Source organism: Phocoena sinus, chromosome 17 (assembly GCF_008692025.1).
Source record: "Phocoena sinus isolate mPhoSin1 chromosome 17, mPhoSin1.pri, whole genome shotgun sequence".
In the NCBI taxonomy this organism is placed as follows: domain Eukaryota; kingdom Metazoa; phylum Chordata; class Mammalia; order Artiodactyla; family Phocoenidae; genus Phocoena; species Phocoena sinus.
In genome coordinates, this window is record NC_045779.1 from 49,307,062 (window position 1) to 49,319,536 (window position 12,475).

At 37.1% G+C, this 12,475-nt stretch overlaps 1 protein-coding gene across 5 annotated transcripts in view; it reads left to right on the plus strand.

Annotated features, from left to right (window-relative positions):
* The window catches only part of OXR1 (oxidation resistance 1), a 457,600-nt gene that overhangs the window by 129,764 nt on the left and 315,361 nt on the right, over positions 1-12,475 (plus strand). For 2 of the 5 annotated variants that reach the window (XM_032610520.1, XM_032610524.1), the window contains exon 1: positions 11,979-12,013. The exons of the other annotated variants lie outside the window; for them this stretch is intronic. In XM_032610520.1, coding sequence (XP_032466411.1) covers positions 11,994-12,013 — 20 coding nt within the window. In that variant the 5' untranslated portion in view covers positions 11,979-11,993. Of the gene's footprint in view, positions 1-11,978; positions 12,014-12,475 lie in introns of those variants that run through there. 5 annotated transcript variants of the gene reach the window in all.

Here is a 12,475-nt window from a genome sequence, read left to right on the forward strand (position 1 = left end):
CCACACTGTTGGAGCTTTCCTGTCTTAGGACAGTCTTGCCTGGGCGTTCATTCACTCAACAGATTTTGAGACGCTCCTAAGTACTTGGGCAGATGAACAGAATACAGTCCCCTCTCTTTAAAAACTTGCAGACAAATGATCAGATGATTACAATATAATCTGTAAGTGTTGTGATTGCTGTAGGTATAATGTAGAAACAACCTGGGGGTAAGGGAATGGCTTACTAGAGGGGATGACCTTTCATCTGAGTTTTAATACAATTAAAAAAGGGAAGGCATAAGGATGAGAAAGCAGGAGAGAGTTAGAATGTACATGGGCCTGAGTGTGAAACATGGGCCTGGTGGGATGACATTGCTGCTAACGTATGACCATGGGAGGAGAGGAAATCGGAAAAGCTGGAGCCAGATCCTGAAGGTATTTTTGGTAACACCCCAAATCAGGTCACTCAATCACTAAGATTTCTATGTCGTAATTCGAAGCTACAATTTAAAAGTAATTGGGTGCTAATTCTAAGGAAGTCCATTACTGTGGCTACCCATTGCCATTTCTTTTAAAGAAGAAATGGTTGTTTGGTTTGAAATGGCACGCTTTTGTCATTTTTGACTTTATAGGCACATTTAGAACACATATAGAATTAGAGTTCTAGTATCTATGTAAGAATAATAATAATAGTACCTACTTCTAAGGTCGCTGTGAACTTTCAATGAGCTAATGCAAAGTGACTACATGGCAAATCTAAGAACTCAATATGTATTATGGGTGTGTATTATGAAGTGTTCTCTCTTGTATTTGTGGCAAAGACCCAAAGCGTGAAGTACCTCAGGGCTGGTAGCAATGCATAAATCTGGCCAACATTCTCTTGAAGCCTAATTTTAGTGTCTACTATTTTTTAAGTACTATTTACCATTTGGGCCAAAGTGCTACTTATTTAGCCATTTCTTATCTCCAGATTTAAACTCAAAGCAGCAACTTTGAAGATTTTGCTTTATTGGGTGGCTTAGACATTTGTGGCTGGTAAGACTTGGAAGGGGCCTTGACTTAGGGTTTTTTCGAGTTTTCTCTTAACTTAGAATGTTAATTAGCATTACAAAGAAACAAGGTTGATGCATAGGAAGGAAGAGTGTTATAAAAAGACTAATAGGAATAGTATGCATCAAATATATTTCTGTGTGCTGAATGAATCATTTTTAGTGTCTTATACTTAGCAGTATTTAAAAATGTCAAGTTTCACCTTTCACCAGCTCTGTGACCTCATCTGAAAAAAAGTGTTGTCAATAGTATACCTATGTCATAAAATCATTGGAGAACTATACAGTAATTTATATAATATACCTAACATGGTGGCTGTCAGTTATTAAATATTCCAAGTGTTAGCTATTGAAACTCTACTGTTATGTAAACATGACATGATTGTGCAAATAAGACAACCTGTAAAAATAAGAGAGAATGTGTACTACTTAAAATTATGGACTTATCACTCAGATCTGAGCAAGGTTTACTACAAAATGTTATGTATAGTCTTTACTGTCAGGTACAATTCTTTCTAGCTAATTCTTTTTCGCTTCACTCTGTGAGACCGAGGAAATTCTTTTGTTTAAAGTGTGGTTGGAAAACACCTAATAGTCTCAGTAAATTTCAAATGTGTCTGTGAGTCCAACGAACTCAGTTATCAAATTGTCTCTTCCTAATATAATACATGGAGCTGCTATCTATAAAACTATTACTGTTTACAGAAGAAATTTTTAGGTTTCCTCGTCAGCCAAATTTTGTGACGTAAAAAATTTGATGTAAAAAAAAGCACCCACGAGGAGTTCCAACTATTACCGTATAGCATCAGTATTATTGTAGTGTCTTTATACCTATGGAATACGTATGGTTTAGTCAGGGTGTTGTCTAGAAGCAATGGCACGCTCAGAGTGTGTAATTTGAGAAGACTTTAATGAAGGGATGACTTACAAAGGGTTAACCAGCATGTAGGGAGCCACTAGGGACAGCACAGTAACCTCCAGGGACTAGGGACAGTGGTGGTGAGAGGGGACTTTATCACTCCTAGGCGTGAAGTGACCAGGGATGACAGAGACAGAGGGCTTTGTGAAAAGGGCTGCTTCACTCTAGCTGCGGCCGTCTCTGGTGGGTCCAGCTGTCCACTCAGTATCAAGTGGCCAGCTTAGTAAAGGAACACTTTAAATTTTAACTTTTGACAAAAATGGCAGCTTACAGAATGTGATTACAAGGAAGTTAAAAAGAAAAGACAGTAAATCAATGGGGGAGGAGGTTCATTTGAGGCTGTGAATAAATGATGCAAATTTGGGATTTTGTAATCTTTAGTGTTTATTTCATTTTTTTTTACATCTTTATTGGAGTATAATTGCTTTACAATGGTGTGTTAGTTTCTCCTTCGTAACAAAGTGAATCAGTTATACATATACATATGTTCCCATATCTCTTCCCTCTTGTGTCTCCCTCCCTATATTTCATTTTGTAAATGGACTACTCAGTGTGTGTGTGTGTATATATATATATATATATATATATATATATATATATGATATACAAAATTCATTTGAAAATATACTAATGTGTTCATCTCTTCACACCATCTTTCTCTATATTCCATGTCCTTCTCTCTCGTAATGTCTCTGTCATCTCCTGATCCTTTGTTCATAACAAACTGTCTGATATTTTGAAATGGTGCTAAACTTCCCTTCTGTTGTTCGTTGGTGGCTTGTTTTTCAGAATAAAACAGTGTATCCTTGCCATGGAGCACAACACAGCGGCCATCGAAAATTGTGCTATTAATCTGTTTATTTATGGAAGAGGAATAGATGTCCACAACAACTGGGCAAAAAGCAGGGTGCAAAATAGCACACACTTAGATAGGTTGCAGGCTATTTCTTAACCTCTATTTGCAGAAAGGGAACTTTGAAGAGCCAAGTGGTGTATTGATTGGCTTGATTGTGGTCACATGGTGAGTATCAGCAGCTCTTCCAAGAACATCCCAGTCCCTAGAGCGTGGATCCAGTCAATAGCCTGTTAGTTCAAAAGCTAAATAGGTGACAGATGAGCTCGTTATTTGGCTAAAGGCATGAAAAGCTGAAATCCACGGAGTCTGTGAGGAGACTAGTTCTGCTGCATTATGTCCCACTCCTTGGTTGGGCTGCAGAGGGTCCCCCTTCAGGACAGGCTGGGGCACTGCACCCCTCAGCTTTGCATCTGTCTGGATTGCTGTATTGTTGGGGGCAATCTCTTAGCTGCTCTCTGGTTCTTTGTTTCTTATTTGGGCAGTAATTCAATGGATTTTCTTAATAATTTGGACCTTTTATTTGCCAGTCCAACTGCAATAGTGTAGAGTGGCAGATTTATTTCATTTTATGGAATTAGATATAACTCAAAACACTGTGGAACTCAATATGCAAATCAGACTTTACACTTACGCTATTTTTTTTTTTTCAGAAGGAATACGACCCAACCTGAATAAACACATACAGACTATTCCAGCCTTCTTTTAAAGGGTTAAAACTGAGCTCTCAGGAAAATCGGTAGCCCAGAATATTTAACTCTCTGGGGCAGAAAAGAAGGAAAGCATTTTTATGTGAAGGGGAGGAAAATCACTTGTGTTTTAAAAATACCTTTAAATATGAATGTGTATTAATTTGGCAGAATGATCTAAGACGAAAAGAAAAATACATGTGGTAGCATTATGAGAATTTAATATATAAGAAAGCCATACTGAAGCAAAGTTGACAGTTTTAAATTACTCTCCTTTTAAAGATATAGAACATTGTAAAATTGGTCATGAATTGAAGGTCATACATCTTTTTTCGTTAATTTGTAGAATTTACATTCTAACATTTATCTTTACTCTCTGAAGTCATGAAGAATATATCTTTTTTATAAATTTCCTTATATCTGAGAAATAAATATATCATTCATTACTAGTTTACTAATAGATACATTTGTAATTTTAGTTCCAATAAAGGAGTTATTTGGGGGTTTATGTGATTAGCTAAATTAGCTGTATTTTAAAATCACTGTTAACCATTAATATGTGCAATCTCTTATGATATCAAAACTCCTAAATCTTTATACTCATTAAAACAATTGTGTCTTCTTGTAAACATTTTGTAGTAAAACTATTCTATATCTAAATTTTACATCTAAAATACCTTATATCTGAAAATATTTTATATCCAAAATATTAATATGATATCACACTAAATTGGTATGGCCAATTAAAATGTTACTATTTGAGGGATGGTCTCAAGCTAAAGAGACTGTGCTGTGTTTTCCCCTGCAGCTGTTCTATACACTGACCATATGTTAAAAAAAGAAGCCACTATACAGTCACTACCTTTATTTTTCATTTTCCTTTAATAGAATACTAATAATTAAAAAAATACTTTAAATTGCATCATATTCAGAAGAGAAGAGTGACACCTAGCCAATGAATGTGCCTTCATTTTGTTTCTGAAGAGATGACCCACCGTGGAAGCCCACACTAGATAACAAAATTACCAAATGTAAACAGTCAAGATCAGTGGCCTCTGAACTTTTTTGAGGGTGCATACCTATTGATAAAATATGTGCCTCCAATACATATCACATATTTATTAATAAATTATATATATGAGCTATAATAATAATATACTCTGTACATGATAAAACATATTTCCCAAATAGAGTTCTTCACACAAATAGAAAGTTTAACATCTTTCGTACCCTTCCCGAACAGATGATTCTGTGGAACATCTGGGTGTGTGCCACCGTCCTCCACACACAAACATACACACTTTGGAGAACATTATTATAGAAGTCTGCTCTTCCTTAGACCTCTTTAAATAATTCTGCGTTGTATAATAGGAAGCTAAAATTGGAAGACTTTTTACTAATTTACGGGTATATCAGTTAATCTATCACCAAAACAATACCAGGTAACAACCTGCACCCAAACATAGCAGTTTAAAACAATAAGCATTTATCATTATTCCTGTGTCTGTAGGTCAGCTGGATGGTTCTTCTGGGCTCAGCTGGGCTCACTCTATGTCTGTGGTTAGCTGTAGGGTGGGGAGGCGGTTTTGCTGATCTTGGCTGGGTTCCCTCACGTGTCTAGCTATGGACTGCGCTAGGATCGCCTCAGCTGGGACACCTGGGCTCCCTTCCACATGTTTGTCTATTACATTCCTTCAGAAGGCAAGACTGGGTGTGTTCTCACCATGATCTCAGAGAAGCAAGATTGGAAGCAAATGACCAAATGCTTTTTCAAGCCTCTGCTTCCGTCACTTTTGCTTCTGTCTCACTGGCTAAAGCAAATGTTGATCGGGCTCAGCATCAGATTGGGAAGGCAATACACAATTAAAGAGTAAAAGGCATGGGTATGAGAGGTGGGGCCATTAATGCTGTCAATCTACAGCATCAACACAAAGTCTCTTCTCTGTTTGATACATGCAAATGGACTGATAATTTCTAGATAGCTGTAAGAGTAGCCAGTGCCAAATATACCTCAGTCCTCTGATTATTTCAGTGTTTAGGGTAATTTTCTGGCCATAGAGGTTATACACGTTTCATTTTTGTAATTCAGCTCATTGGAAGTTGAAGTTACATGTTAAGATTGTATTTCCAAAGGGTTTCGTCATTAATGTCTTGGGTAGTCTCAGCTCTAAGGAAGCAGGAAAAGTGTAATTGTGACTGTTGTAATTACGTACTCACTTGTTTTGCATATGGAAAGTTAAGCCTCTTTTCATGAAGCGTTGGTCTAAAACTAAAGGGAAATGTGATAAAATTCTGTCATTTAAGGTAGAAATTGATAATTCCTCAAAAAATACACAGTAAAAGTCTGTATCCTGTAATGTATATCACACACATATATTATTTAAAGAAGTACCCCCCAAAGTAGAAAAAAAATGAGAACACCTCTCTTCAGTGAAAAAAGAAGTTAATTCTGAATGGCAAGGTTGTGTCTGGTTTTGAGGTAACTTATAAATGTCCCAGATTCTGTTATTGTCTTACAAAAACATTTGCTTATTTAAATCATTATTGGAATTCCCTGGCGGTCTAGTGGTTGACACTCTGCGCTTACACTGCAGGGGGCGTGCGTCCCATCCCTGGTCGGGGAACTAGGATCCCACATGCCATGTGGAGCTGCCAAAAATAAATAAATTTAAAACATAAAATATTATAAAATAGTAAAAAGATAAATAGTAATAATATGTTCATTTTAAGTCACATTTTATGAATTTCCGTGCGTTTTCCACCTGTATGATTTCAAATATAAAAGCTGAATGGCTTCTCAGAGTGCGTGTTCACCCTTATGGTGATTAACTACCATTGTTGGAGAACTCATTTTGTGCCACAGTAGAGCATTCATTTAGTGCTCACAGCTCAGTGAGGTAGCTATGTTTACAGATTAATAAAAGATTTAGAAAGGCTAAGTAACTTGCCCAAGGTCACAATCAATCAGTGTCAGAAGAATCAGAACTTGAAGTCATTTCTTTCTGACACCAAATTCTACGCTCTATATTCTTAATTTTATTCTTAATCATTACACTGTAAAGCACTTAATGGGTTTTTAATATTACAGAGATCTTTTAAGAGGTGAGTGATCTAAATGGTGCCTACAGAGGGGGTCAAAATGGCTCTTGGTATTGCCCAGGAGAGAGGTTCCCCCTGGCTGGTTAGCATAAATATCCAGCATTTCCCTAGGGTTCTAGAAGCCTCTGACTTTCAGAGCTCAAAACCCCTTAGTCATGTTATTGACCCAACCCTGATTGTGTTTTCACCGTTTCATTGTTATTTCCCCCCACCAAGGAATCAATAAGTAGTCAGGCCCTGTGGGAGTGTGATTTCTTATTATAATTGATTAGATTAGCATCTAGTTGAATAAAAATTAGCAAAGTAAAACATTTCAAGAGGGACCATGGCTCTTATCACTGTAGACTCAGTCTTTCAAAAACGATATATGCCACCTTCAAAGTGCACCCGATGAGTACCCTCAGATTTAAGGTCCGTCCTAAAGCACAGTTATCAACTATCCTTTTGACCATCCTTACTTTATTGGTAAAGCAATTTTAGGCGTTCAGTTTTGAAACCGTCATTCAAATTAAGTGACTGGGCTTTATTTAAGGAGCTATTTCTATATTTCTGGAACTATGGCTAGGATAAACTCCCGAAGCAATTTGAGAGAATAAATTGCCTAAATTCTGGCAGGTAAATTAGTTCTCAAGATGCTTCTAAATTAAGTTTACTTTCTAAGCCTCTGTTATGCTAATTTAGCTCACCTGAACAGTTGTTTATTTAGTGGATTAAATAAAAGCAAAGAGGTCAAGGGCCAGACCACAAAAGGCCTGAAAGGTCAACAGTGGAGCCAGTTGCCTGGAACTGCCACCTACTATCTGCCTGACCATCTCTGTGACTCAGCTGCTTCACCTCTTACGTGGGACAATAACACCTCCCTCACTAGGATGTTGTGAGGATAAAATGTGGTGTTACAACCGAGATGCTCAGAATAAGGCCTGGCACTTGAAGCATTCAGTAGCTTTTTGATATTATTAGTATTTTAAAAATTTTTTATTAGAGTATAGTTGATTTACAATGTTGCATTAGTTTCTGCTGTACAGCAAAGTGTATCAGTTATACATATGCATATATCCACTCTTTTTTAGATTCTTTTCCCATATAGGTCATTATAGAATATTGAGGATATTATTATTTTTTTAATTGCTACACAGATTCTACAGACCTCTAATTTCTGGCAAATCTATTCTACTTTTCTTCTTTTATATGTCTTCTTTTATACACTCTTAAAATAATTGAAGATCATGCCTCAATCTAAAGTAACTTTATGTGTTAGAAAATATTCATTTTCATAATTGTTTTCTGGGGAGTTCCCTGGTGGCCTGGAGGTTAGGATCCCAGGCTTTCACTGCCTTGGCCTGGGTTCAATACCTGGTCAGGGAACTGAGATCCCACAAGTCGCGTGGCATGGCCAAAAATAATAATAATAATAAATGCTGTATTTTGTTCTTCAAGAAGAAGGGGTATAAGTGATGGAGAAGAATTTCATTGTGGTCTCAGACTTCTTCTGGAGGATCTCAGTACCTGGATGAAAAGTGATATTCTCTTCGTAACGTCACTGAATAATTCTTGATTTATTTCTGTAGGAACTTGATCAATTTAAAAGAATATAGTGACTAAGAGGAAGACCCTGGAGACAGATTTTTGTGGGTCTGAATCTGAGTTTCACCATTTACTCAGTTGCATGACCTTGGGCAAGTTTTTAAAAACTCTTTGCGCCTTAGTCTCTTTATCTATAAAATTAGGATGATAACAGTACCTATCTCAGAGTACATTTGTGAGGATTAAAGTTTATGAACATTACTTGCAGTACTGCATGGCTCATAGTAAATACTAAATAAATATTAGATACTATTATTATAATCACCATTTTGTGGCTTACAAGTAAATAAGCTGAAATTGGAATTAATACTTTAGGAAATTTATCAGAAATATTTTTGAAAGTTTTATCATTTGCCCCTCTTTTGCTATAACAAAGTTAAAATTGTAAGAAATTGCCTCATCAGGTATTCTTCCCATTGATTTGAATTCTGTGATATGCCTCTATGTTTGGTAGACTGATTCGTGATTATATTATATTCATTGAAGCCCGATCAAAGACTGCAGGACACAGCTTCAAACAGTCACGCTTGCAGCTATGGGTAACTCTGTGGTCTCAGATTCAGCGCTCGTTCTGTAATACTTTTTAAGAGAATAAAAGAGACTGCTATATTCTGAAAGGGCCAAGAGCTACCACTGGAGAGATAGCCATATATTGAGGTCAATTGCTTCAACTTGGCAAATGCCGTTATTGTGACATTATTGTGGCTTTCCTCTCTTCCTGAAATATTAGCACAGGAATATTAATTTTCTTAATTCTGCCATTATCTCTAGGGAGAGTACTTGATTATTTGGAGCTATGTGAAGAATATGTTCTGACAGACCAATCTAATCCTCTAAGAAGTGTGAGAAATCTCTTGGATGAAAGGCTAGTGATAAATCAATGTGTGATATTTCAATATGGAATAAACAATCAAGTACCTGGGGGCATATAGGCTTAGCTGCGAGACAGGGACGGAAATGTTTCTGCCCTTTGCTTAGTGATGAAAATATTAGCCTCCGTAACATTTACAGTATATTTGGCTGCAAACAACAACATTTTCTCCAGTGCTATTTAAGTAGAAATTTCTGTGATGATGGAAATGTTCTATAATTGCACTGTCCAGCACTGTGGAACCAAATTTGTTATCTTATTTAATTTTAATTTATTAAAATTTTAAAGCCACATGTAGCCAGGGGCTACGATATTGAAGAGCACAGCTATAAAGGATGACTTGAATAAGTACTAGGTCTGTTTCTCATATAAGAAGAAATCTGGAACTAGGAAATGCAGGGATAATGTGGGTGCTTACAGGCGTTATTAAGGAAATGAGCTCCTTCAGTGTTCTGCCTCAGCAGCCCTACATTCACAGCCCTTTCATCCTCATGGTCACAAGATGGCTGTACCCCAAGGCATGTCATCTGTATTCAACCCAGCAAGAAGGAAGTTGTGTAGAAGGTTAGGCCTTCACTGTAGGAGGTCCTTCTGCATTATTCCCAAGACTTTCACCCACCTCTAATTGGCTAGAACTTGTCACATGCCCACCCCACCTGCGACAGAGGTTGGGAGTCCATGTATTTCTCTTACCAGCATCTACTGCAGAGAAAGCAAAAGAGGAGAAGGTTGGAAAGGAGATGGAGTGTACTGGTCTACAATTTTGCCATAGCAGACATTTAGCTACTTATCCTATGGAATTCCATATCCTATGGAATGACGCAATTATGGGCCTGGAGTAGTCAATATCTTTTTCAAAAATCTAGGTGACAAACTGTAGATGACACTAGACTTTGGCTTCAAGACTGTTTAGTACTGTGGAGTATAGGACTAGGACTTTGATGTATTGGAGTGATGATGAGAACAGAGTGTTGCATTTAAGGAAAACTGGCTAATATAAGTGGTCTTTTAAGTATTGAAAACAACTTAGCATGTTACTAAGGAAATAAAGATATTAGAGTTAGAAATTCAAATGTCAACATATGTAGGCATCTCATGGTTATGGGATGTGTGGGAGGCATGGTTTGGTGCCATATGTGCCCATGGGTTACCCTGGAAGACCCCCTCCCAAAATGAATACTTATCCTCTCAACCATGGGCAGCTATTTAAAACCTCCTTTTACAAAATAGGAACTTGAGGCTTGGAGCAATTAAAGTACTTGTCTACAACTTTATAACCACTGTGTGGCAGAGTCAGGATTCAGATCAATCTGAATTGACACCAAGCCAAAGTTCTTCACAGTAGGATGCAGTGAAGACTGTCAGTCACTCAGCCCTGGGCTCACAATCTGTTTTCTTCACTTACTGTGTGACTTTCTAAGATCTGTTTCTGCTCGTTTTGGGTCCCTGCTGGAAATTCGTTAATAATGGCTGCCCTTAGATAAAACTTGGCCCCTAGCCTAAATCTCCACCCTCTATCCCTCAATGGTGGAGGCAAGGATACCTGCCCAAGACTATGAGCTCCTCTAGAATTAAGAATTTCTTCTAATTATCTTTAAATCTCAGCAGAACACCAGGCACATAGTAGAGGTCTAAGAAATCATTACTTTATCAAACAATCTATGATAGAGATCAATATATCTCCCATTTTTGGAGGACCATCAGATTATATATATATATATATGTTTTCTATCTGGTTGAGTTTTTTCCAGACTGCTTTGGACTTCTCAGTTTTGCTAAGAAAATATAATTGTGAAATGTAGGTAAGTTTGTGAATGTCTTCCAGTATTTTATTCAGTATATTTAAAGCTTATGCATGTTCAGTGTAGATATTTTCCAGTAATTTCTGTAATAATGTCTCTCTTTGAATTGATGGTTATAGAGATTTATGTTCCCTTAAAATGGAAACTAAGCATAGAAGGATTTCTGTAGCCTCTTCTGTGTGTGTGGATAGAACTTTAGTGATTTCATTTACATAATAGGTTGGTATCTTTTGTTTTCTTTAAGCATTTTTCGTTAAGTCATAATCCCTTACAAAATGAATGTATTTTTCAAACATCCAAAGGCCTATTGCAAAGAATTGAAAGGAACTTTATGTGTTATATAAACCAGTGGACCAATTTAGTTTGCTTCGTCTTAAAAGGGAACTGATGGGATGAAGTTAGTTAGCATTTAAAAAATACAATTGTATACAGCACAGAGGGGAATGAAAGTAATGTTTATCCCATACTTTCTTCAAATGTAGATTGTGCTCTTTACCTATCTGACTTCATTTCAGAGCTAAGTAAAGGAACATTTATTATTATGTTCAAAATACCTTGGTTTTAACAACCGCCTCAGGAAGAAAGTATTTATTGATTTGTTTACTGATTTATTGAAAGTTTATTGATTTTATAATCCTAAGAATCAAGAATTCACTTACCTATCTCATCCCTCTTCTAAAAACCTGCTAGGTGTAAAATGATACTCTTTACCTTTACCATAACAAAGCTGCTACCTACTTTATAGAGGTTATAAAACTCTGGGAACTAAGACAGATGCACAGAGTCTGGATTATCTTAGATGTGGTATTTTAGCTTATCTTCCTATCATGGTCTTTCCAAGAGAAAATAATAGCGCCTTGTTATGACTATCCCACTCTTCCAGTCCTAGTGGATTTCAAGGATTTCCTTGACTCTCCTCATCTCAGAGGAAAGTGGTTTTGGAGTCTTTTTGTTCCTTCTCTGTAAGCCTATAGGAACAAATCCATCTTAGAGGTCCTGTCAGGTACTAGTTAACCCCTTGAACAACACGGGTTTGAACTGCATGGGTTCACTTAATACAGATTTTGTCAATAGTAATTATTACATTGCTACAGTGTACAGGTGGTTGGTTGAATCCATGGATGTGGAACCGCAGATACAGAGCAACCATGGATACGGAGGGCAGACTGTAAGTTATAAACAGATTTTTGACTGCACAGAGGGTTGGTGTCCCTAAACCCTGCATTGCTGTGGACAGTTTCTATACATCATTTGCTATCCTTACAACTCTCTGAGGCAGACATTATTGCTCCATTTTTTTAGAGTTAATTAATGCATCTCTAAATAAAGTAATTCGCTGTGGTAGATTAAATTCCTTGCTACTCCTCCCATTGAAAGGTGGAGTTTAATTCCTTTCTCTTTAGTTTGGGATGGCTTCAGTGGCTTGCTTGACCAACAGTATGTGACACAAGTGATGTTCTAGGACTTCTGAGGCTAGGTCATAAGAAACTTGGCAGCTTCTTGCCCCCAACTTCAAGGATAGTTGTTCTTGAAGCCCTGAGCTGACATAGCAGTCCGGCTGGAGCCACCATATTATAAGGAAGCCCAAGATATGCTAAACCAGCCTACAGTTGTTTCAGCCCCAGACGTT